At 54.2% G+C, this 21797-nt stretch overlaps 5 protein-coding genes across 5 annotated transcripts; 2 read left to right on the top strand and 3 right to left on the bottom strand.

The window, feature by feature from the left end:
* Positions 1 to 662: 662 nt before the first annotated feature.
* Positions 663 to 3052, top strand: J4E92_002468 (uncharacterized protein; the record flags this gene model as incomplete). The annotated part of the gene is made up of 4 exons (XM_051493871.1): positions 663 to 778; positions 828 to 1127; positions 1188 to 2902; positions 3021 to 3052. 4 exons carry the CDS (start codon positions 663 to 665, stop codon positions 3050 to 3052), a joined length of 2163 nt encoding a protein of 720 aa, XP_051355550.1.
* A 255-nt stretch (positions 3053 to 3307) lies between these two features.
* J4E92_002467 (uncharacterized protein) lies at positions 3308 to 4465 on the bottom strand (the record flags this gene model as incomplete). The annotated part of the gene is made up of 1 exon (XM_051493870.1): positions 3308 to 4465. One exon carries the CDS (start codon positions 4463 to 4465, stop codon positions 3308 to 3310), a length of 1158 nt encoding a protein of 385 aa, XP_051355549.1.
* A 932-nt stretch (positions 4466 to 5397) lies between these two features.
* On the bottom strand, positions 5398 to 6097 carry J4E92_002466 (uncharacterized protein; the record flags this gene model as incomplete). The annotated part of the gene is made up of 2 exons (XM_051493869.1): positions 5398 to 5870; positions 5950 to 6097. The coding sequence occupies 2 exons, from the start codon at positions 6095 to 6097 to the stop codon at positions 5398 to 5400; spliced, it is 621 nt and encodes a 206-aa protein (XP_051355548.1).
* Positions 6098 to 7387: 1290 nt separating this feature from the next.
* On the bottom strand, positions 7388 to 16313 carry J4E92_002465 (uncharacterized protein; the record flags this gene model as incomplete). Its single annotated transcript, XM_051493868.1, has 12 exons — positions 7388 to 8064; positions 8124 to 9130; positions 9227 to 12165; positions 12735 to 14218; positions 14267 to 14396; positions 15190 to 15210; positions 15275 to 15354; positions 15410 to 15821; positions 15871 to 15949; positions 16000 to 16039; positions 16158 to 16257; positions 16311 to 16313. 12 exons carry the CDS (start codon positions 16311 to 16313, stop codon positions 7388 to 7390), a joined length of 6972 nt encoding a protein of 2323 aa, XP_051355547.1.
* Positions 16314 to 17079: 766 nt separating this feature from the next.
* J4E92_002464 (uncharacterized protein) lies at positions 17080 to 21792 on the top strand (the record flags this gene model as incomplete). Its single annotated transcript, XM_051493867.1, has 5 exons — positions 17080 to 18486; positions 18531 to 19820; positions 19870 to 19930; positions 20625 to 21109; positions 21172 to 21792. The coding sequence occupies 5 exons, from the start codon at positions 17080 to 17082 to the stop codon at positions 21790 to 21792; spliced, it is 3864 nt and encodes a 1287-aa protein (XP_051355546.1).
* Positions 21793 to 21797: the final 5 nt, after the last annotated feature.

Here is a 21797-nt window from a genome sequence, read left to right as displayed (position 1 = left end):
GCCACTGATACAAAAGCCATGGCTGTTGTACGCGGTTCGATGACCTTTTTGCTGCGAGTCCTGATACTACATGAATACGCTTAGGCACGTACGTCTCAGCAATGAATATTATTGCAGCCTACAATGGTATGGAAGACAGCAATCTGCATGAAATAAAAGCTTTGTAGACTTCTCGACCCTCAATCACATATGCGATCTGCTTCTTACGCGTTATTGTATTCGACGGGGTAAGAAAGAGCTTAGGGTTATGAGCGATTTCGAGGCAGGGGCGCAAAGCCGCGGCTTGAAGCTTGAGGCTGTGCCACATACACTAAACTCAATTCGCGTTGGACCCGACACACGCCACCTAGTCAATACGAAGCCTTGGAATTGCACTTTCGCGTTCCGTCATCTGAACTCAGGCTTACTTTTGCACACCGCGTCCCCTCGTGCGTGCTGTTATAACCACGACATGTCTCCAGGATCGCACAATGACCTTCATGGTACCGGTCCCAGTACCGCATTTAGCGTCGATACTAGAGTCTCATAGGCTCTTCCCTCTATTCTGGCTAGCTACCGGCGCACGGTCTTGAGGCCGCACCTTCGCACTCCTGCTGTGCTTGACCAGTGTCTATTGCCCACCGAAGGTGCAATACCAGGGCCGTGGGCCGCAGTATATAAGGATGACGAAAGACTGGGAGTTGGTGCAGGATGAGATCAAGGAGCTTTCTTTCGTCCAAAAGAAGCCTCTGGAAGAGGTCAAGGAGCTAATGGAACGCAAACACAAATTTCGGGCTTCGTGAGTATTTGCAAGGATGTTGTCGTTTGATAACTGACGAGGGATACAGGACACGAGCATATCGGATGAGGTTGAAAGAGTGGGGTATCATGAGGCACAAACCGCGAAGAGCCACGAAGTCGCGTCACAAAGCGAGGCTATCCAGCGAGCAGAGTTCCGATGGCAACGCTGGGAACGACAACGAGTCAAGCGATTCCGCTGAACCCATTTCAATCGACTCGACTTCCAGAGAGCATTGTACAAAGACGGGTGGTTGGCAGGTTGTAGCTAGTTTACCCACTCTTATCGCCGATGAAGCCGGGACGGTCGCAGAGCCAACTTTTCTGGGTCTATTGAATCAGCCACAAGAGTATGTAGGTCTCTGATCATCCGATATTTGTGCGCTCAGTGTGTATTGACCATATCGTAGTCTCCGGCCATCCTTCGAAGAGACATCGTCGCAAGATTCCAGGCAGGCCTTCGACATAGTACTAGACATGGTCGGTGCAGTCCTAGACGGCGATTTGCAGAAGTTGGAAAAGCTTATTGTCGACAATGTCGATCACATCAACCATCCCATTGGTCTGCCTTTCGATGAAGCAGGCGCACGATTCGTTGGCCACCCTGCTCTGAGCGAGATGGTTATCTTGCAGCATCCAAATCAGACCGTATTCGATATTGCGTGCGGTATGCCTTGCGGACCGATCATCTGGGTCTTACTTGCTTACGGCGCAAAAGGTTCCAAACATCCACTTGGAACAGACTTGGCCTTACATAATGCCATCAAAAACGGGCGCACTTACACTGTTCAAGCACTGCTCCAACCTGGTCGTTCAGAGGTCAATGGACTTCCAGGTTCAAGCTGGACTCCTCTACGTCAAGCAGTCTTCTGGAATGTCCCTGACATCGTGCGCATCCTTCTCAACCGAGGTGCCAGCGTCGAAGATGCTGATCCATCGCCTGAGAAGCCTGGTGTTCACACAGCATTGCAACTATGCCTATTACATCGAATGAAGATCTACACAGACCCTGCGGCACGCAAGAACTGCCACACGCTTTTGGAACTGCTTCTTAATGCTGGGGCAAATGTTCACCGCAAGCCTCCAGAGCTTGTTGCCCAGTCAAACTTTGGCATGTTCATCATGGCATTGCAGAATCGCCCTTATTGGGCTGCCGAGCTTTCTTCAGACGAGCTTGAATGTCTCCGGCTGTTTGTTTGCAAGGGTGCTAGCTTCCCTCCGTTTTTGGGAGGTTATCCTTGCAAGTCTCTGTGTCGGGACAAGTTTGAGCACCAAGCGCTGTGGCATTCGACTCCAACTTTTGCGCGGTGGCTCATTGACACCTTTGTACCTACGCCGACGAACGACGGTACCTCGCTCCTATCTGAGGTTCTCGGCTGCTGTCCAGACGCAAAACGACATCCCGCCGACACGCTACGCGATGTTGAAGTGCTTCTTGGGAAGGGCGTCGATCCGAACAGCACAGCTCATGACGCCCTAAGTCCTTTGGGGAAGTGCATTGCGGACTGCCCAGCTGTTGATATCGTCCCGCGTCTCCGAATGCTTGTCAATGGCGGCGCCGACCCAGAATGCGAAGATGCGGACGGTGTTCAGCCATACGTCCGAGCGGCGGAATTCTTTGAAGAGCCGCTTCGTACCGAGGTCATGTCAGTGTTGGTTGCTAAGATCCCAGGTAGATATGTAAGGCGCGTCAACGATGCCTCCCACACATGGGCTGCAGGCCTTTTCCCCATCTCCGAGACGCAGACTTATGATCAAGTCATGGCGTGCACGCGTCAAACGGGCGAGTTCATGCTCAACATGCGTAACATGGTACCAGAACATGTTCAGAGCATCTTTCAAAGAGCCTATTTCACCGTCATCAGCGAGTACTTCTTGAATACAATGACCAGAGTCGCAAAGACGAAGATGCTAAGCTCGCAAGAGAAGGATGAAATCGTCTGGATTGTTTCTATGCGAGATGGCGTCGATTTACCCAAGTACAGCTTCGACCAGAAACTCGTCATTGCGCTGCTGGACCCACAACCACTGCCAAGTATGATGCTTGCACGAGATGATGATGTTCTTCCAGAGGATCCGATGCAATGCGATACGGTCGATGTTGCTGCGGCTTCTCCAGCGTCTAGTGCCACAATCACGGGGACTGCGACCGTGACCGCGGCGACGGACCTTCAGCCCCATGCTCCATTCCAGTTCAACTCCAACCGCGGGGCAACTTTGAATAATGCTCCGTCATCACCTAGGTCTCCACAATGGCTCGATGACTTCTTCGTAGCATCTACGACCCAAATTCGATGGCGCGATCCCTGCGCACCACCCAAGCCAGGCGACGCCCAGAAAGCTGTGGCAGCAGTGCTGATACACAAATGCGCGACTTGCAACGACGACAGGCTGCTCACGAAAAGGGAACTGGAAAGACACGATGCTGAACATGTGCACACTGGAGATTGTGATGTCATCGGCTGTAAGAGGCGCTTCTGTGCTGAGAAACGAACTAAGGAACATTTTGGAGGATGTCAAGATCATCTATTCAGTCATTGAGGGCCAAATTTGCGAGTCTATCCCATTCAGCCTCACTAGATCCGTCGACATCGGTAAAAGAATTCTTATCTCCGTGTGTACTCGGCTCATATGCCTCTGGCTGCTCCTCTTGCTCCAGCATACGTTCATGCGCTAGTCGTCTTACCTCCATATCAGTCGCTCGATGCCGCCAATGCTCGAAGTACCCTCGCATCTCTAGAGGTTCTAGCTGCCCGAGCACATGACGGGACCGATAACCAGTGTCGATCATGTTCAGCCGACAGAAGTAACGCATATGATCTGGACCGGTGTGTCTTAGTGTTGCTGTTATTCCGACATCTTGGAGTGCCTGGACATGCGTAACGGTGTGATTCAATCGCGCACGGTTGGGTAACTTTGCGCGGTCATCTCCCATGCCCTCTCGCCCCACTTGATGATGGGTGTAGATGGTGAGGCTGCGCAATCTCGGCAATACTCCAGTGGCTTTCTGTGCGACGAGATGCGTCAGGAGACGGTCAAAGTCCCAGCATGTACCTCCGAGCGTAAGATGGGTCAACGTCTTCGGCAGTACGCCAAGTTCGTAGTCAGGCTCGGATCCCCATGCCGTCCATTTAGGCGTCATCAGTTCATCGACGCATGTGGTCACATGTGTGAGGTGAGCGTACTCGCTCAAATCGAAAGTCTGATGCCCGTTGACAGAGTCCCATAGCCCACCGAAAGGGATCTCTAGCTTGTTCAACCGGGTTTTGAGTCGCTTTCTGATAATTTCTTTCAGATAGGGCCGACAGCGGTGGGCGTCTGAAGAAGCTACATTTGCGGTGGAGGCCGAGGTTTTGAAGAACACTGGATCGAGGAAGCGGATATCACCATGTGACAACCCTCCTAGCAATAAGCGCTGTATGTTGGGGATCTGTAGTAGGAGAAGAGCCATGTCTGCCTGGACGTTCTTTCGACGCAAGTCATACTTTAGCATCCGCTGGAGGCGCCTTGTAATGCCGGACGACCTCATGATAGGCATGTAGATACCCCGTCCCTTCACTCGACGTTTGCGCTCGGAAGTGCGCTCATCGTGGGTTTCGGCGTCCCGGAAAAGGTCAATGCTCCTGACTAGTTGCGCGAGCTTGGGTCGGGCGGCATACAAAGAGACGAGTTTGTGTACTTTGGCCATGTCGACGCAGACATCTTTATGGAGAACGTCCACTACAATATCATCTATAGCGTGTCAGATAGCCAATAAGCGGGGTGTCATTCTAGCATCCACTTACAAAAGCGCTTACACACCATTGCCAGCGAGACAAGTCCTGCGCGTCGGTCCCGAGGTAGACGAGGCAGATGGTCCGTGATATCGAGCAACAACTCGTTAGGTAGTGCGAAGAGATATGCCGACATTGCGAAGTAAGAGGTGCACTATCGCGCGAGGTTGGTTACCTGTATAGCGAGGTATGGGTTGCTGGAAGGGTTGCTCCAGCGGTGCATGATGTGAGTCATGGGGTGTGACTGTACGGTCGTTTAAGAATGAAGAAACGACGCTTGCCGTTCACATGAGTCGTTGTGAGTGGTGAGGAGCTGACGTGACTGTGACTTCCTGAACTGTGAATGGGAAGGCTTGGCTCGCTTGATGTCAACCACGACTGCCACACAATGATCATTTATCAACAAAGGAGCAATCAACAAAGGAGCACAAAGGGTATGTAAGACGTCTACCAGTATCTTTTCATGCATCTAGAATAAACGGAGACAAGTCACGTACATCTCAACAGCTTCCGTGCTGCCAAATACGCTTCGTCAAAACGTCTATGCGCCCGGACCGTGACACTAAAAGTCAATTTATAGCAATCCTCGCATGAGAAGACTCTTTTCAAAATTATCACTGCTACTTAGCGATCTCTGTGCAATCGTCACAGCAAGCTTATCGCGCTCAGTGCGGCGAACAAGCGGATCGACAGGATGGCGATCAGTCAACCACATTCCAGGTTCACACTCGACAAACGCCGAAACATCACTGGGCTCACACCAAGGTAGACAAGAATGGCAATCTCATAAAAAATCCAATTATATCTCTAAAAATACACCGCCGACCACTACAACCAAACTGATCCCTTACAACCCACTAAGCCCAAGCGCCAACGCACCAAGCACACTGTTCAGCAACGCAATAACACCCACAAGCACAACGTTGAGCACCAACTGAACCGCAAGAATCAAGAGACTCAACGCGCTCGTCAACGGGTTGATAAACACCAAAAGCCCAGCGAGACCCAAAATCGCCACTGCAGCGGTAATCGTAGCAAAGATCTCCACAATGATGAGCGCAAGAAGGGCACCAGCGGCGATCAACTGACGCTTCTCCTTGGGCTGTGAGACGTCGACGAGATCGGTAGAGGTAGACCGCTTCTGGTTGTCTTCGGCTGGCACCATGGGTTGCGTAGCGTTCGCAGGAGCGAGATCGCGGATCTGCGTTGTCGAAGCCGTGATGGCGGCGGTGATCTTGTTGAGTTGCTCGCCTACTTTGGGGATTGCGGCCGTCTTCTCGAGGAGAGACGAGGATGCGGAGAGGGGCGCAAGGGTAGCATCTAGGATGTAGTTGTTAGTATAATGCGGGTGATGGGTGGTTTATTTTGGCTGGTGGCTCAAAAGGGGGAGGGGCCGTACTGATGGCTCCGGTGTAGACTTGCACCGTGGCGAAGAGGTCGGTGAGGAGGGATTCTACGCTGCTGCTTTCCTGGCGCTTTTGCTGGACGACGGGGCTCGCGAGCGATAGGCCGCTTAGGGCGAAGACGGCGAGGTGGGAGAAACGCATCTTGGTGTTGGTGGTTACGACGACTATGAAGATAGTGAGAGAGGTAAAGTATACACAGGAACGAAACTGAGCGAGTGAATCGTAGTAGAAACTGGTCAATTACAACGAGAACACGATACCTCTTATACGCCCCTGTGGTATTACCTGTAGTACCCTCCCCGAGTACAAACTGGTTTACAGCATGACAAGAAATCTCAACGCCTAGTTTCGCATGAGGAAATGCTCGTCATCGTCATTTCCTACATTGGTACAGGTTCCGGGTATGCGGTTCGGAGTGTTGTCTCGATGCGGCCAGGAGTGATCGTCATAGGCGGACCTGGATCTATTGATAATATACATCCTTGCTGTATATCGCTTCTACCCGCTTTTGTTCCTGCGCCGGTGAACCTCGATCTTTCCAGGAACGCCATGGGCTTTCTGAATAAGTATCCAAGGCTTCTGATGTTATGACTGGGAATTGGGCTTTTGGAGGATGTGACGCGATCGCCTTTCGTATAGCGCGTGATAGACTGCTGTGGACGCAGGTACGTGCCTCCGATTTTGCGTTTCACATCGACTATCAGCCGCCCCATTTATAGAGAAAACCGTTGCGTACCATCACGCTTGTAGCCGGTATGCCGCACGCCATCATGTGCTATAGCGCCGTATACACCGTTTATACCTACTCCGCGGACCTTGTACCATGTCCGCCACGTTCGCTAGGCCGTGAAGGAAAAGGAGAAACAGCGTCATGGCAGAACCAGAACGTCAATGTCAAGGCTGGCAAACTCACAAGCCTCAAACACCGGTGGTAGAAACCCCTGGAGTAAATTGCTCATTGGCTGCGCGCAACTCCATTAGTGCTTCCTGATATCCGGCATCCCTGTCTCCGCTCTTGCTCTACGCGAGGTGATGGATGGGTCTGTGCGGTTCATGCGATGATGGCGTGGCTGGTGTTGTTCGGAATGAGTAGCGCGCGGCGTGAGAGGCTCAATCTCAAGATACTGTATAGTATGGTGAATGATGCAAGATCTTCATTGATACGCCTACGGATGCGCCTACGAATGCTATGTTTGCAAAACGCCCTGAGGATAATTACCCTCACCCACCTTTGATATCCCGTCCCGTTCGTCATGTACAACCCTTCCATGCTATCCTCCTTTTGTTCATCAGTCATGTCCATCTAATCTAACGAGAGCCTTTTCGTCTCCCAAGCCCACGATCGCGACCTATACACTCAAACGAAAGATGCAATGATTTGCCATTCAGGGGAACACGAATCCTCCTGCGTATTGTAGGATTTTCGTCTGCTCAGTCTTCGCCGACGAGCCTGATCTCGGCAACTTCATCATCTTGCTGTGCGACGGGTGTGCCGACACCACCCCAGCCATTCTTGACACCGCCATCGTCATCAAAGTCTTGCATCCTTTCGCTCATCTCTCCATCACCTACGGAACCCATCGCTCCGGTATCAGACGCGGCACCGTCATCATCCGAGTCGTTACGGCGATCCATGTTTGCACTGCCAAGGCCGCTGAAGCTCCAAGCTGGTTGATCAGCGTCCATTTCCCAAGGAGTGGACGTGTAAGCACCGTCATCAGCGTAGCCCTCATCGTCGCCATAGGATGGTAGCTCATCATCGTCACTCTGGCTCCCGGCTGCGACTCCGTTCTTTGGACGGTTCGCGGCTGCTGAGTGCTGATAACCACCCCCGCGCAGGGCTACGGCTCCCGCTGCGACTGCGCCAGCGCTCGACGACCCATTGCGGGACGAATCGTCGAGGCGCAAGCCGTTTCCCGCCGGTGACCGAGAGCGAAGTTGTTGGTCGTCTGCATCTTCATCAGAGTCGGGATTGCTGTTGTCGCCGGTTACAATTTGCTGAAGAGAGGGAGGGCCTAAAGGGACGGGGGAACGCCGGCGGTAGAACAAAAGGTAGGCGTTTCTCGATACGGCCTTGCGGCCGGATTCACACCGAGACACTATGGAGTCTAGTGAAGTTAGCATCAATGTGACTGTGTGTAAAGGATATGCGGTCGGTAAAGCTTACCATTGTAGTCGTACCACTGCTTGTCGAAGAAGTTTTGAGCAGTGGCCGTGTAATGACCGCCTCCAAGCCCACCGTAGTGATTGTCGACTGCGAAGAGATCATAGGTGAGATCCTTGCCTTCAGGGAAACCGACTTTGCCGGACAGATCTAGTCCCTCTACAGGGAAGTCAACCAGATCTTCGATCTTGTCTCTCAGGTTTCTCGCCCCGCTAAAGCGCTTCAGATGGATTATCAAGATGTCAGGAACTGTCCAGATTTCGAGTGTCTTTGTCGCCCTACGCCTCTCCTTGCAACGGCTGCAATACCATGCGTTATCTTCGGAAAGAATCTCGCTCTTAGAAGATTCGACAAAACATTCATCAAGGTTGATGCCGTTTTTGCGACGAGCTGCGCGCCTCTCTTTCTTTTCGCGAAGCTCTGTGTCATCGAGAACCTCTATGTTCTTCATGACGTCCGCACCTCTGTCATCGTCCGTCGTAGAGGCGCCAAATAGAGCATCATAGGCCTCGGCATTCCAATCAAGGACAAGGGCCTCGCCCATTCGGAGCAATCTCTCATCCGACTCGTCGTCAGGTTCGTCAGGGTAGTTCGGCTGGTCTGGCACTTTGCCTGCTTTCTTACTCTTGAAGTTCTTGTTGTTTTTGTGCTTTCGCTCCATTTTGCGCTCATGCTTCCGCGCTTTCTTGCTCTTCTTCTTGTTCTGACGGCCCGAACGGGCAAACTCTTGTGCTGCCGGCTCGACCGATTGCATTTCCTCGTCGCTGCTGACGTTGGCGGCATCAATCGCTGCGTCGGCGTCGACAACCGTGGACTGTGACACGTCCTCGTCTTCGTCGCTAGACGTAGTTTCGCTTCCAGCAGCGGACGATTGTACAGACTCTTCTCGAGCTGGTGGTATCCTGACTCGTTTGGTGATAGGCTCAAGTGGCTTCGAATAATCGACGGTACTCCAACCTGTAGTAACAATCTCTGAGCTCTTTCGTGTGTGCTTCATCTCGAAAAGTGCCCTGTTCTAAGTCAGTATTTTGCTGCGCGAATCCAAGGTCGGTCCCGGAGCTGCGACCTTGCGTCACAAGCTTCGCCTGGAACTAGCTTGTACGTACCTGAACTCCGGATGAATGTAGCTACCCGGCCGAAGTACTTCCGGAACCTGGTTAGCCTCATCGACTTGAGCGAAACGCGTATCCTTTGCATCCGTCATCGTCACCTCCACAATGTCCTCGCCCTCAACAGAACCGTCATTGACTTGTGGATCGTTTGGCGACGCATCTTCTTCTGTTGTCAGTACAACATCAGACCCAGGGCGGGATTGTTCTGGTCCGCTGAGCTCACTAAGAATCTTGCGACTAGTCATCCCAGCGACTCTAGACAGAACCTTCCTCAGGATTGTGTCGTAATCCTTGGCTTCCTCCCGAGTGAGAACAATGAAGCTGGGCCATAGCGCCATAGACTGCCCCGTGGCTCTATACGAGGATGTGCTTGGGATGCGGTGGAACAATGGAAAGATGACGCGATCGTGGAGTGGTGAAACGGTCTCCGGAATCTCCTCGTCGGAAGATTGCGAAAGCGTCATCCGGTACTTGGCGCCCTTCTTCTTAGGTGCAGGCCAATTACTTGGAGCCATTTCTAACTCATAGAAATATATTTCGTCCCGTGCTCCTATATTCGACTCCGCTATCGACGATGCATCGTCCAAGTGTCGATAGTATTTGTGACTATACACCTCGGACGCCATGATACGGTTGGCTGGAACGCCGCCGCAGCGCTTGCCGACGAACTCCTTCAAGGCTTTGATAGTGGCATTTTTGTCAAAGTCAAGCTCGATTCGACAAGGCTTCCCGTACAATGGCACGTATGTGACGGTATGGGACCAAGACTGCTCTACCGGCAGCTGCAGTGTAAGCTGGCTGTATGGGTCGAACGTGATGCTGACCTTCTCGCAATCCGGACAAACCATGGTGTTCTTGTAAAAACCACTAAACAAGTCCATGGCTACAGAATCGTTCCGAGCTCGGTGGTTCTCCCGATAGACCTCGCCGAGTTGCTTGACTGCCTCAGGGTCCCGGAAGGTATTGTCATCGGAATCAGGGTTCTCTCGGTACGGCTTTTTGTGTATACGGTTCAGATCTTCGTGGAGCGCATCGACTAGCCAGCTGACGAATTCTTGAGAGTCCTGTTGGCCATAACCAGAAAACATGGGATTCGCCCTACCAAGCTTGAGTTTGAAGTCTTTGGGCGAGACAGATGAGCTGTTGTCGAAGCCATAGATGGAGCTCAAAAGACCAGCGTACGACTTGGCAATTACACCTTTGAAGCCTATGGGATTGTCGATGTTGACCTCGTCTTTCCATTTGTTATTCAGAAAGTACATGCTCAACTCTTCGACACTCCGTAGACATTGGAGAGCGGAATTCATGTAACAGGTGTTGCCAAGGTTCGTAAGTCCCACGTGGCCACGGACTTTGCCATTCTGCTTTCTTCCGCGCGTCATGGGGCCTCCCGTTGGAGTGCTCCTACCACTGTTGGGGTTGCTCTGCAGGCCCTTGCCAGTCAGGGCACCAGCCTTGTTCTTGGGGGCTGTTTTGGTGGTGCCGGCAATGTATTCACCCTTGTCGTCATGCTCCTCAAGTACAATGATCTGGTCCTGGGTCAGACCAGCGTCAGCCAACGTCAGAGACGCGTTGAACGTCTCATTGGCCGTCTCGTCTTTGCCTGTGACCAGCTCACGCTCTGATCCAAAGGCAAGAGCACTGAAACTGTCGGCCGCCATAACGAGTGTAGGCCGTTGCGTGGGTGCGGGTGTAACAGGAGATCCGTTCTGGGGAGACGCGTCGGGTGTTAATATGCCAGATGGCTGTGTTGCCTGTGGCTGGTCTGTAGGAGCGGGCGTGAGAATGCGCCAAATGCGAACTTTGTTGTTGGGGTCAACGCCTGCGGCTTTCTTGGCAGCGTCGACAAAGGCTACAAAGCTCTCGTAGCGGCTCGCGACGAACCTTGCGGCTGGTTTCGTGCTGTCAGCGGCGTTGGGAGCTTTTCGCACTTTCTGGATGGTAAAGATGGGAGGGTGCAGCTCGTAAGAAATATCCTCGCTGACTTGGCCCGGGACCGTGTTGTGGGCGTAGCGGCGTATGACGGGACTCGACTTCTCAAGCCCGTACCAACTAAGGACCAGATCCCACGCTTTGCGGGGCACAATCTCGAAGTCTTGGCCCATGGTTGTCTCTTTGCTGAGCGCGACGAAGTCATCGCCATGCTGGTCGACCAAGTTCTCGTGCGCTAGTTCTGGGTCGACGAGGTGCGAGTTGTCGACAGGGCCCACGGGACCCAAGGTCGCGTTCCTGCTGAAGTCGTTGGGCCTGCCTCTGTTCTCCGACGTCCTTGCCCACACGCGCTCTAGCCACTGTTCGGAAATAATGTAGCCCTCCTGCCCTTCTACAAGGGCCTCGCTCGACATCATGCCCATGACGCGAGTCACCTGCACGTCGATGTCGGGGAGCCCCTGCTGCTCAGTGGCGTCATCGTCGCCGTCGCCGTCGGGGCTGCTGCCGGCGGGCGCGTCGGCCATCTCTACGGAAGTTGCGCGTGCACTGCGCTGTGGTGTGCTGGTAGGCAGGGGCTTGCTGGCGCGGGCGGCCGAGGGCGCGTCGCTGGTGCGCGTGCCGCGTGCGTCGGGCTTGTCGTCCATGTCGGAGTGGAGGCGCTTAGCGGGTGAGGATGCGCGTGGAGGGGGCCGTTGAGGATGTGCTTCGGTGGTGCGTGTGCGGTCCAGGTCGGTGACGGAGCCCTCGCGGCTGTCGAGGGTGAGGTTGGCGTAGGCTTCGCTGGGGGAGCTGGCCCCGGTGTAGCTGTCTCGCGCCGAGAGCGTGCCTGGTTCGGGCGTGTCGACCAGGACTTCGTCGTGCAGGTGCGGTGGCAGATAGCGTGGCGGCGATGCTGAGGGTTGCGGGGAGGAGCGAGGGGACCCTACACCGACGCTGCCCACATTCGGTGAATGCGTGCCGTCGCCGTTGGACGAGTCTCGTGCGGGGACCACGATCTTCCGCTTCTTGTTATTAGTGGAGGCCGTTTTGAAGCTGATTGCCTACCGTGAAGCCCGCGAAGAGCTTCAGGGCAGACGGTAGAGGGCGGACGAGCGAGGGTGAAAGGGCAAGCAAAAGGCGGACAAGGACTATGCAGCGGGCCGCAGTACCTGGGCAATGGCGCCTCTTCTTCACAAACACAGTGGCACGGCGGTGAACAAACGAGGGGTAACAGCGCAATGTCCGCAAAAATCAGAGCAGCGCCGTGACATGGGCCGTCGTCACTATCGCTGTCCGACCGCTCAGCCTTGCGGACACTACCTTGGTAAGCGAGCTTGGCGACGCGGTGAATGCTCCCCCCTGTCGCGTGTCCGAAGCTGCCAGAACACCATCTGTTTGTGTTTGGTGCATGTCACAATCGCCTAGACAACACCATGGGAAACCACAGCACATGCATGTGTACAATTCATGACGCCATGTCAACAGTCTGTATTCTGTCCGGCGTTTGGTGTTACGTATGATACAAGCGCAGCATCGCGTTTCATTTTGGCCCGCCACTGTTCAGCCATGCGAAAGCAGAGGCACCGCCTACTGGATTCGCAGATCGAGGCTTCGACAGGCCAGGCATATTTTCCCTTGCTTTGTCCCCAGACACACTCCTCTTCACCGGAGGAGCCGCCGCAGGGTTGCTTGCTTCGCTCTCGCCTCTGCGCTTTCCATCATCAAAGAAGCGTGACTGCCCGGTCACAGGCGATGAGTTTGACGTCGACAGAGTACGCGTGGATTTAGAAGGTTTCAATACTTTGATGCCTGTATCACGTCGCTGGTAGCTGGGATCTGAGCTGGCGGTTTTACCCACGTTGGCCCAATCCAGAGAGCCCGTGTTTGTCTTCTCCACTTGGTCACGGCGCCAGTTGCTCCAGATGGCTTGCGGTGCTCCTGATTGTGAAGTTCCGCTTACAGAGCCCGGCTCCTGAGCGTCCTTATCAGAGCGACTTGACGCTGAGAGGCCTGGTTGTGGACGCTGTTCGAGACTCCTCCGGCCACTTGACCCGCCATCCTCAGAGTTGGTCACTGGGCCTGTGCCATTCGATTTCCCCATGGACGAATACGTCTCACGGGTCGGTGAAGTGCTAGACATCTGAGTTGTGTGATGCGCATGCGCTGAAGCCACAGTCGAAGTAGCGCGGTTCGGATCCGTCGTAGAGGCACCGCTAGCGTGCAAGCACTTGAACGCGCGATCATCTTCAGGACGGACGAGTGGTACCTGAAGCTTGTTACGGTCATCATCATACAGAGTCAGTTGGTTGCATGAAAGAAGGAGGTCGGCATTATGTGCTCGAAGCATGTCGCTACCAAGGAAAATCTGAATGGCTTTTGGATTCACCTCAGCGTCGTGCTCCTCGATGACGGTGAAATCTACGCCTATCGAAGGAAGCTGCGGCGCCGGGCTGTCGGATCGTGAAGATGCTGAAACAGGCACAGCCTCTGGAAGGTAGACAGACAGCTTGATCTTGCGAACCCGGTCCTCGTCCAGAATGACCCGATCCTGAAAGCCCAGGTGTTCAATTGTGTACCAGTCCAGATAGGATGTGTATGAACCTGAACAGACTGCTGCATACAGCAAGGTGTCGTGTTTGAAGTTGGTGTTGAGCCAGCAACGTATTATGGCAGGAACGGAGCCGAGAATGAACAAGCCAGGAGCCAGCCCTGGGACGTCTTGAGGCGTTGTCGGACCAAAGCTCGTGAGGCTGTTGGCGCGACCCGAAGCCATAGAATGCACCGACTGGCCGGCAGAACTTTGCCTTCCGTCTGACTTGTGGGAGTAGCTGCGCTCGCTCATGACATGCCCGCCCATGCTGCTACCAGTGCGGGGTATCAAATCCAGCGACGATCTCGATGCATGCGCCCAGTGACCGTGATTGGCAGTCTCATCGAAGCGGACGCTGTTCGCGCGAGATGTGGCCCCTACACGGCGGGGTTCCTCGTCGGCGTCAAGTTGGAGATTGCCGATGAGATTGCTGGACTGGTCGTCGAAGTTCGTGAAGTGTTCGGCGGTTGGCTGCTGCAGGGGAACTAACAGTTTTCAGCTAAAGATGCACAATTTCAGGTGAAGCGTCTTACCCTGTTGGGGTGTTCCCCCCAGCACCGAAGGAAAGGGCGATGAAGTCCCCCAGACGTTCTTCAGACGCGAGTCGTCTTCCTGCTTGCGCTCCAGGCGGGCGACGCGGTCGGCGAGTTCGGCTTGGTGCTCCTGCACACGTAGCATTTCGCTTTGAAAACGCCAGAAATCGTCGCGCGGCTGGAAGGCTACGCTCTGAGGATCCATGCCCGTGACTCTCTCATCCCTTGGTGACGTGCTCAACAAAGAGACACCAGCCTTCCCGTGGGGACGCCCCTACCTTCACCACCGAGCGACCGCTGCCCAGTAGCCCAGTTCTTTTGTGGCAGTCTCTCTTGTTTATTAGAGTAGGCGTTTGCGGTGTGCGCGGGTCTGGGTCGTCGGTTGTGAGGAATGCGTTTGAAGCCGACTATCGAGGTGTTCGGTGGGCAATTTGGAGATAAAGGCAAGATCTGTGAAGAGATATCGGCCGTGCTACTATCGCAGACAGCAGGCGTTGGGTGTTGGGCGGTGTGATTAGTTGGACTACTGGAGCAGAAGGTACGATGGTCGCAACAGCGGTCTTTGCCGAAGATCAGGCGGTTCCCGAGACGGCGCTAGAGGGAGCGAGATAATGTACAGTGTCCCAGAAAAGTTTGAACAGGAAAGGAAATAGGAACAGGAAAATCTGACTGCTGGTGTATTCTTGCGTCCTGTTGACGCGATGCTGAGCTGAGGTTCGTCGAGTGACGCTGCTAACCACAAGCTGCCGGAGTTATGCACCCTCGCCCGATTGGACACGACTTCCCCAGAGCCCCGCTTGATCGCGCAGCTGAAATCAAGCTTGCCCACATCCATCATGTCTACCACTTTTGCGCTAAATCGAAGAAGACTGAGCACTCTCCCACTGTTTCCACGCTTCCTGATCGTTCCACGGCGGCAGTACCATAGGCAGCTTCTCAGGCGACTGCAAAAGTGGAGGCACGAAGTCAGTATCTACCTCACATGCATTTCATACAGTCAGAACTTACTTGATCCGGCCACTGCTCTGCGATGACCTTGATCAACTCCTGGTAGAAGATCTCGTATCCTGCTGGGTTCAAGTGAAGCCCTGAAACGTGCAGTTAGCATGGCGAGGAAACAGGAAGGTTTTGCGAAACCCTTACCATCGTACATAAGCTCCACCAAGGCGTCATTCTGCGAGACGTCTAAAGAGCCCGGTAGATCATCGCCGAGCTTCCAAATATCTACTTTGAAGTCCGTCTTCGCCATGAAGGCTTTCCAGAGATTTACGACAGGCAGGCCAAGCTCGGCGCCAAGTTGAACGACTGCATCGGCATATGTTTTGGTCGCACCCGCCAGGCGCGTCACGCTAGCATATCCGTTCGACTGGTCTCTTGGCCACCACAGATGCTCGTTGATTGGGGGAGGAGCCACCAGGATGATACGAGGGTCGTGAGCTTTGATCTGCGGATGGGACATGATGTCCTTTAGGTTCTTGATGAACTCATCAAGAGGAATATGCTGCTTGTTTGGCGCATCTGGTAACGATGAGTCGTTGGCGCCGAAGAAGATGGTCTGTATGGTCAGTCAGGGCTGCATCGATGCTAGCATGGACAAGTCTTACCATGAACCGAATCTTAGCCTGATCCGGCGGGGGCACGATGGCGGGCAGTATCTGGAGAGCTTGGCGGGTGTTGTACCCACTGTCATGGTGTTAGTTGTCGGTGCGGTCGTAAGGGTAGGACGTCATAACCTGAAGCCGCGGTTGACTACATCCAGTCGCCTGATGTATGCTGTTGGAATGATTAGTGCCATTCACAGTCGCCCGAGCCAATGGCCGCCGCGGAAGCTTCACGAAGAGATGTTTTGCATGGGATAGTGATCGGGAGACATGATGATATTTGGACTGACCAGCTTGAAGGGCTGCAGAGAAGGCAAAGCCTCGCTCCTGGGAGAAGGAGTCCTGGGTTATGCTGTCTCCGAAGAGGAAGAACTGTTCATAGAGAGCAGGCTACAGTCATCAGCACGCAGTCCCAATGGCACTCAATGTCCAGCAGGACTCACCATCTTGAATGCTTTTAGAGAGATGTAGGCACGATCGTCGTCAGACCTTCCGGAATGTCTGCTAGTACCTTGGATATCTCGCTCGGCGAAATCCCGGTGTTCCGAAACCGGCTTTCCCGAGTTGCGTCGTCTGTATCTTCAGATCAGCGGCTCAGCAGCAGATGGATGCGCGGGCGGTTAAGAAACGACAGATTGGCAGCCTCTACCCCCCAATTCTCCCGACCGCGAGACGCACGTCAGTGTGTAGTGGTGGGGCTGGGGGCTGCGATTGGCGGCTACGGCATCGCGCCTTCTCCGTGTAGGGTTAGCACCTTCCGTTTGCCCTGCGTTCCGTCACCATCGCGTCCACGGGTGCACCCCAATAATCACATGGGACGCGCCTACCGCCCTTTGCGGTGGTGAGACACCTGAGGTCAGCCTCCGAGGGCTGCGCACCGCTGCCTGCTGGAGTTGCTCGAGCTGCTGCTTTTGCTGCTTTGTTCGCCCGGCCGCCCTGCACACGCAAGCCGGTCTGAAACAGCTGGCGGACCCGCGGCGGAGCCTATCTCGCCCCGGACACAGGACAACAACGCATCCTGGAGGGATCCGCGGCATAGTGGGGAGCAGCCATGGTGCCCAGCCATAACATATCCATCGTGACACCGCCATCGTTTTCCGGATGACCATGATAGCGGCCTCTGTTCGGCGACATGTCTCTGGCTGCCCTCGACACTAATAGACCGCCCCTGCCCCGATTGTAGCTGCTGCCTCCCTACCCACCGCCCTCGCCATGCCCAAGTCGATGCAGTCGTACCACAGCGTCGACGACTACGACGCCGACGATGACTACGCCGCCGAACAGCGCGAGCGCGACGACACCTTCAGCAGCACCACGCCCACGTCGCCCACGCTCACCTTCAGCGCCCAGCGCCCGATGCGTGCCTCGGACACGGACCTCACGAGGTCGACGGGCAGCGTCAACGAGCGGACCGCCCTGCTAGGAGTGCCCCATCTGCGGGGGGCCAGGTCCTACAAGAGCCTGCCCGCCACCTCCCCGGGCACCCCTCGCCCGGGCATGACGCGCAACAACAGCCAGCTGCCCACCAGCTCGCGCATGCGGAGCCGCCGGGGCTCCCTCACCGGCGGCCACACCTTCAGCCAGCGCCTCGTCAATGCCCTGGGCGAGCGGGGGGCGGGCCTCGAGCAGAGCATGCACTCCGCAAAGGCCTCCTTCTTCCAGGACAACCGCGTGTGGTACGATCAGTTCACGTCGACCGACTGGGTCCACGACAACATCGCCGACGCCTATCGCGTCAAGGCCCTGCGGAGCCGAAAGGACATCAGGGGCCGCCTAGCCGCGTGGTTCGACGGTGCGCAGGGCTGGATCCTGGTAGCTCTAATCGGCGTGCTCACTGCCGTGTGCGCCTACTTCGTCAACACCACCGAGACCACGCTGTTCGATCTGAAGCAGGGCTACTGCACTACCGGCTGGAACAAGAGCCGCAAGGCGTGCTGCCAAGGTGCCTCGATATGCGACAACTGGCTCAAGTGGTCCGAGGCGGTCCGCAATGACAGGCTGGATGTCGTCCAGACCCAATATGGCTTTTTCGTCCTCTCCGTCATCTTGCTCTCCATGGCCTCGTGCCTGCTCACGCTCACCACAAAAACAGTCATTCCTTCAGCCATCTCACTGTCCACACTCGACGAAAACCTCGGCGCAGAAGTTCGGAGATACTCTGATCAGGCAGAGGAAGAAGACCGCAAGCGCAGCATCAGCCCAGAGTCAAGGTTCCAGGAAGTCCAGGCACGGCCACCCATGGTCTACTACTCCGCTGCTGGCAGTGGTGTAGCCGAAGTCAAGGTCATCCTCAGTGGTTTCGTTCTCCACGGTTATCTGGGTGTACGCACACTGCTCGTCAAGACGCTAGCTCTGATCCTCAGTGTTGCATCGGGTCTCAGTCTCGGTAAGGAGGGCCCATACGTGCACATTGCGACCTGCATAGGAAATATTGCGTGTCGTATATTCTCAAAGTATAGCAACAACGACGGCAAACGCAGGGAGATTCTCAGCGCTAGTGCCGCTAGTGGTGTTGCCGTAGCTTTCGGCGCTCCGATTGGCGGAGTGCTCTTCAGTCTGGAGGAAGTGAGCTACTACTTTCCGTCCAAGACGCTCTTCAGAACCTTCTTTTGCTGCATCGTAAGTCGCTAGTCTCTCCTCTCGACCTTGCTAATCCCTTATAGGCGGCTGCGTTATCTCTTAAATTCCTGGATCCATACGGCACCAAGAAGATCGTGCTTTTCGAGGTTCGTTATCATCTAGACTGGAAGTTTTTTGAACTGGCAACCTTTGTGTTCACCGGCGCTGTGGGCGGCGTTCTCGGCGCATTGTTCATCAAAGCATCTCGCATCTGGGCACGGACATTCCGTCGCATACCCGTTATCAAGAAGCATCCGCTCCTTGAGGTCTTCTTGGTTGCGCTTGTGACTGGTTTGATCAGTTTCTGGAACCGATACACCAAACTTCCCGTCACCGAACTCTTGTTCGAACTGGCAAGTCCGTGCGACACGTACACTGACACCGGCGACGGTCTCTGTCCGACTCTGGAGCATATTCCGAGCGTACTCAAAACCTTGTTCTTCGCATTTGTCATCAAAGCTCTTCTGACTGTCGTCACCTTTGGTATCAAGGTCCCAGCCGGTATCTATGTACCTTCCATGGTCGTAGGCGGTCTCGCCGGGCGCTTCATCGGCCACACTGTTCAACTCGCTGCTCTACGCTTCAATCATCTGGGCGTCTTCGGAGAGTGCTCACCTGACGGTCCGCCAGGTTCATGCGTCGTTCCCGGAGTGTACGCGCTAGTGGCTGCTGGAGCAACGATGACCGGCGTCACTCGTCTCAGTATCACACTGGCAGTCATCTTATTCGAGCTCACGGGTAGTCTGGATCACGTACTCCCTTTTTCTCTCGGCATCCTGGTCGCGAAATGGGTGGCGGATGCTATTGAACCGCTCAGTATCTACGACTTGCTCACAGACATGAACTCGTACCCATTCCTCGATAACAAAGTTCGACCCATCTTCACATCCGAGCTTGGTGACATCACTACTGGGAAGAGACAGGATCATATCATCGATATTTCAGAAGACGCGCTCATTCCTGCAGTCGAGCTGCGTGCAAAGCAACGTGGACTACAATTGATAGGTGAACTGGACGGCGGTCTGTCCATCATCAAAAACGGCGTTCTTGTTGGCCTCATTCCCGCACCAGATCTAGAGTTTGCGCTCGATAAGCTGGAGAACGAAGAGAACACGCTTTGCCTCATGTCACCACGAGTCGATTGGGCTGCAGGACGTGAGCCGCAAGACGAGGAAGAGCAAGAAGCCTATGATCCAAGCGATTTCACTCCATATATTGACCCAGCACCTGTTGCATTGGATGTTCACTCACCGATGGACTTGGTATACGAATGCTTTGTAAAGCTCGGACTACGATATATATGCGTGCTCAGGGATGGCAAGTACGCTGGTCTGGTACGTATCACGTTAGCAGTTGAGACTGAGCAATACTAACTGCAAGTAGGTTCATAAGAAGACTTTCGTCAAGTACGTCAAAGAATTGGAGCATCAGGAAAAGAAAGGACGTGAGATCTAGTCCTAGCGGCATTACATGTGCCTTTTTTATTTCTTGCATAGCGTCATACCCTCATTATCATTCAGCGGTTTTTCCCTTCACTTTAAGTTCGTTTTCACAAGCATATACTGCATTTAGACTGGCGTTACATGGCATGTCTTCGTAGATGACGTGGTATCACATGGCAAGCGTAGAGCATACATGGAATCATTCATTCAAAATGTTCACAGGATTGGTTCACAGCCTTCATCATTGCACCCGGTGTTTCCTTTGTCAACATAGCTTGAGATGCCCGACTACTTGTTCTACAACATTTCATGCACTCTACAATTTGAGTTCCATGTGGCAGTGCAGCCGTTTGCACGGTCCCTGATGTGTGCGCACGCGATCGCATCAACCTCCTATCTGACATCGTTGCCTGAAATAATTTTCTACGCAGCTGCACATTCACTTCTTGTGGAGTCGTGACCTAGCGTCTACGCTGAATCATATCCATAGTCGAGTGAAATGTACACAAGGATCAACCTGACAATTACGACCATTACCGCTACATATAGAACCGATCTCATCTGCCTGTCTATCAGAAATCGTTGCAATGCGTATGGCCTTGTTATTTCTCCTGTTCTTAGGGGTTCTTACATTAGTACTAGCCTCCACGAATCGGTACTGTAGAACCGGATCCGAAACTGCCGCCCTCGATCCAGGCTCTATCGGCCCCCAGGAGGGTAACATGAATCATTTCAAGTTTGGTATCGCGCAACCCTGGCCTCCCATCAGCATCCCTAAGAAGGGCCGGATTCGTCTCCTTCGATATTGCTTTGCGACTGCCAAAGCCAAAACGGAACTTGATTGTCCACTTCAGAAGGGGTTCAAGATATGGGCCGACGCCATCAAGACACCGGCAAGTGCTGTGAACGGCCATTGCCTCGGGTGGATGGAGATTCATGACGGCAACGAGGATATAAATGAGAGAACGTATCCGACCTGCTACCTCGATGACTACAAGGACAAGAAAGAGCCTGGAACGTGGAACCCAAAAGTAAGCGCGGACGCTCTTGCAATACACCTTGGGGCAGAAGAAGAAGCGCCATACGCTAGTATTGGATATGATCATCGCAAAACCACCCCTGGCCGTCATTACATGGTCATGGGCTCGAAAAGCACCGAGCCACATCGGGTAGCCCACGAAGTAAGTCTCTATGTTGCCAGTCGAGCACCCCTCGTCTCCAAGTCCGCTGACACAAGAGCCAGATCGGCCACGTCCTCGGCATGGCTCACGAGCACTGCCGGTTCGACCGCGACGAAAACGTTCTTTTCCGCTGCGACAAACTAGTAGGCTACAAAGACGCCCTCATCGCCGCCAGCGTCGCCGGCCACCAAGACGCCGCAGAACGCCTCTGCACCGAGCAAGGCTTTGCGAACGAATTCAACTTCGAAGCTGGTGCCCAGTACATCAAGAACGCCGCTTTCAACAGCATCTACGCTCCCATCATGGACGAGGGCCCCTTTGACCTCGGCTCCATCATGATTTATCCTTCGAATGCGTATGCTGCGGACTCTAATTGCTGGGAAAAGAACGATATCAGTGTTTGTCCGCTTGTTGCTGCGCGCTTTGGGTCCACGTGGGCGATTCAGGTTAACACGGCGCCGTCGGTGGGGGATGTTAATTTTGTCAGGGCGTGGTATCCGTGGCTTGAAGAGCAGAAGGAACCTGGTGATAAGAAGCCGAAGGAACCTGGTGGTGAGAAGCCGACGACGGGTTCTGGTACTGTTGTTGTTGGTAAGCGTAGGGGAGACGAAGCAGAGCGTGAGTTTGTTAGAGTTCACCGTCTTGGGGTTAGAGATGGGAATGTTTTGGTGAAGGCATCGTAGAGGGA

This window comes from Alternaria infectoria, assembly GCF_024043175.1.
Source record: "Alternaria infectoria strain BMP 0036 chromosome Unknown scaffold_3, whole genome shotgun sequence".
Taxonomy (NCBI): Eukaryota; Fungi; Ascomycota; class Dothideomycetes; order Pleosporales; family Pleosporaceae; genus Alternaria; species Alternaria infectoria.
Note: the sequence above shows the minus strand (reverse complement) of the source record. Positions and strands in the feature narration are given on the sequence as shown.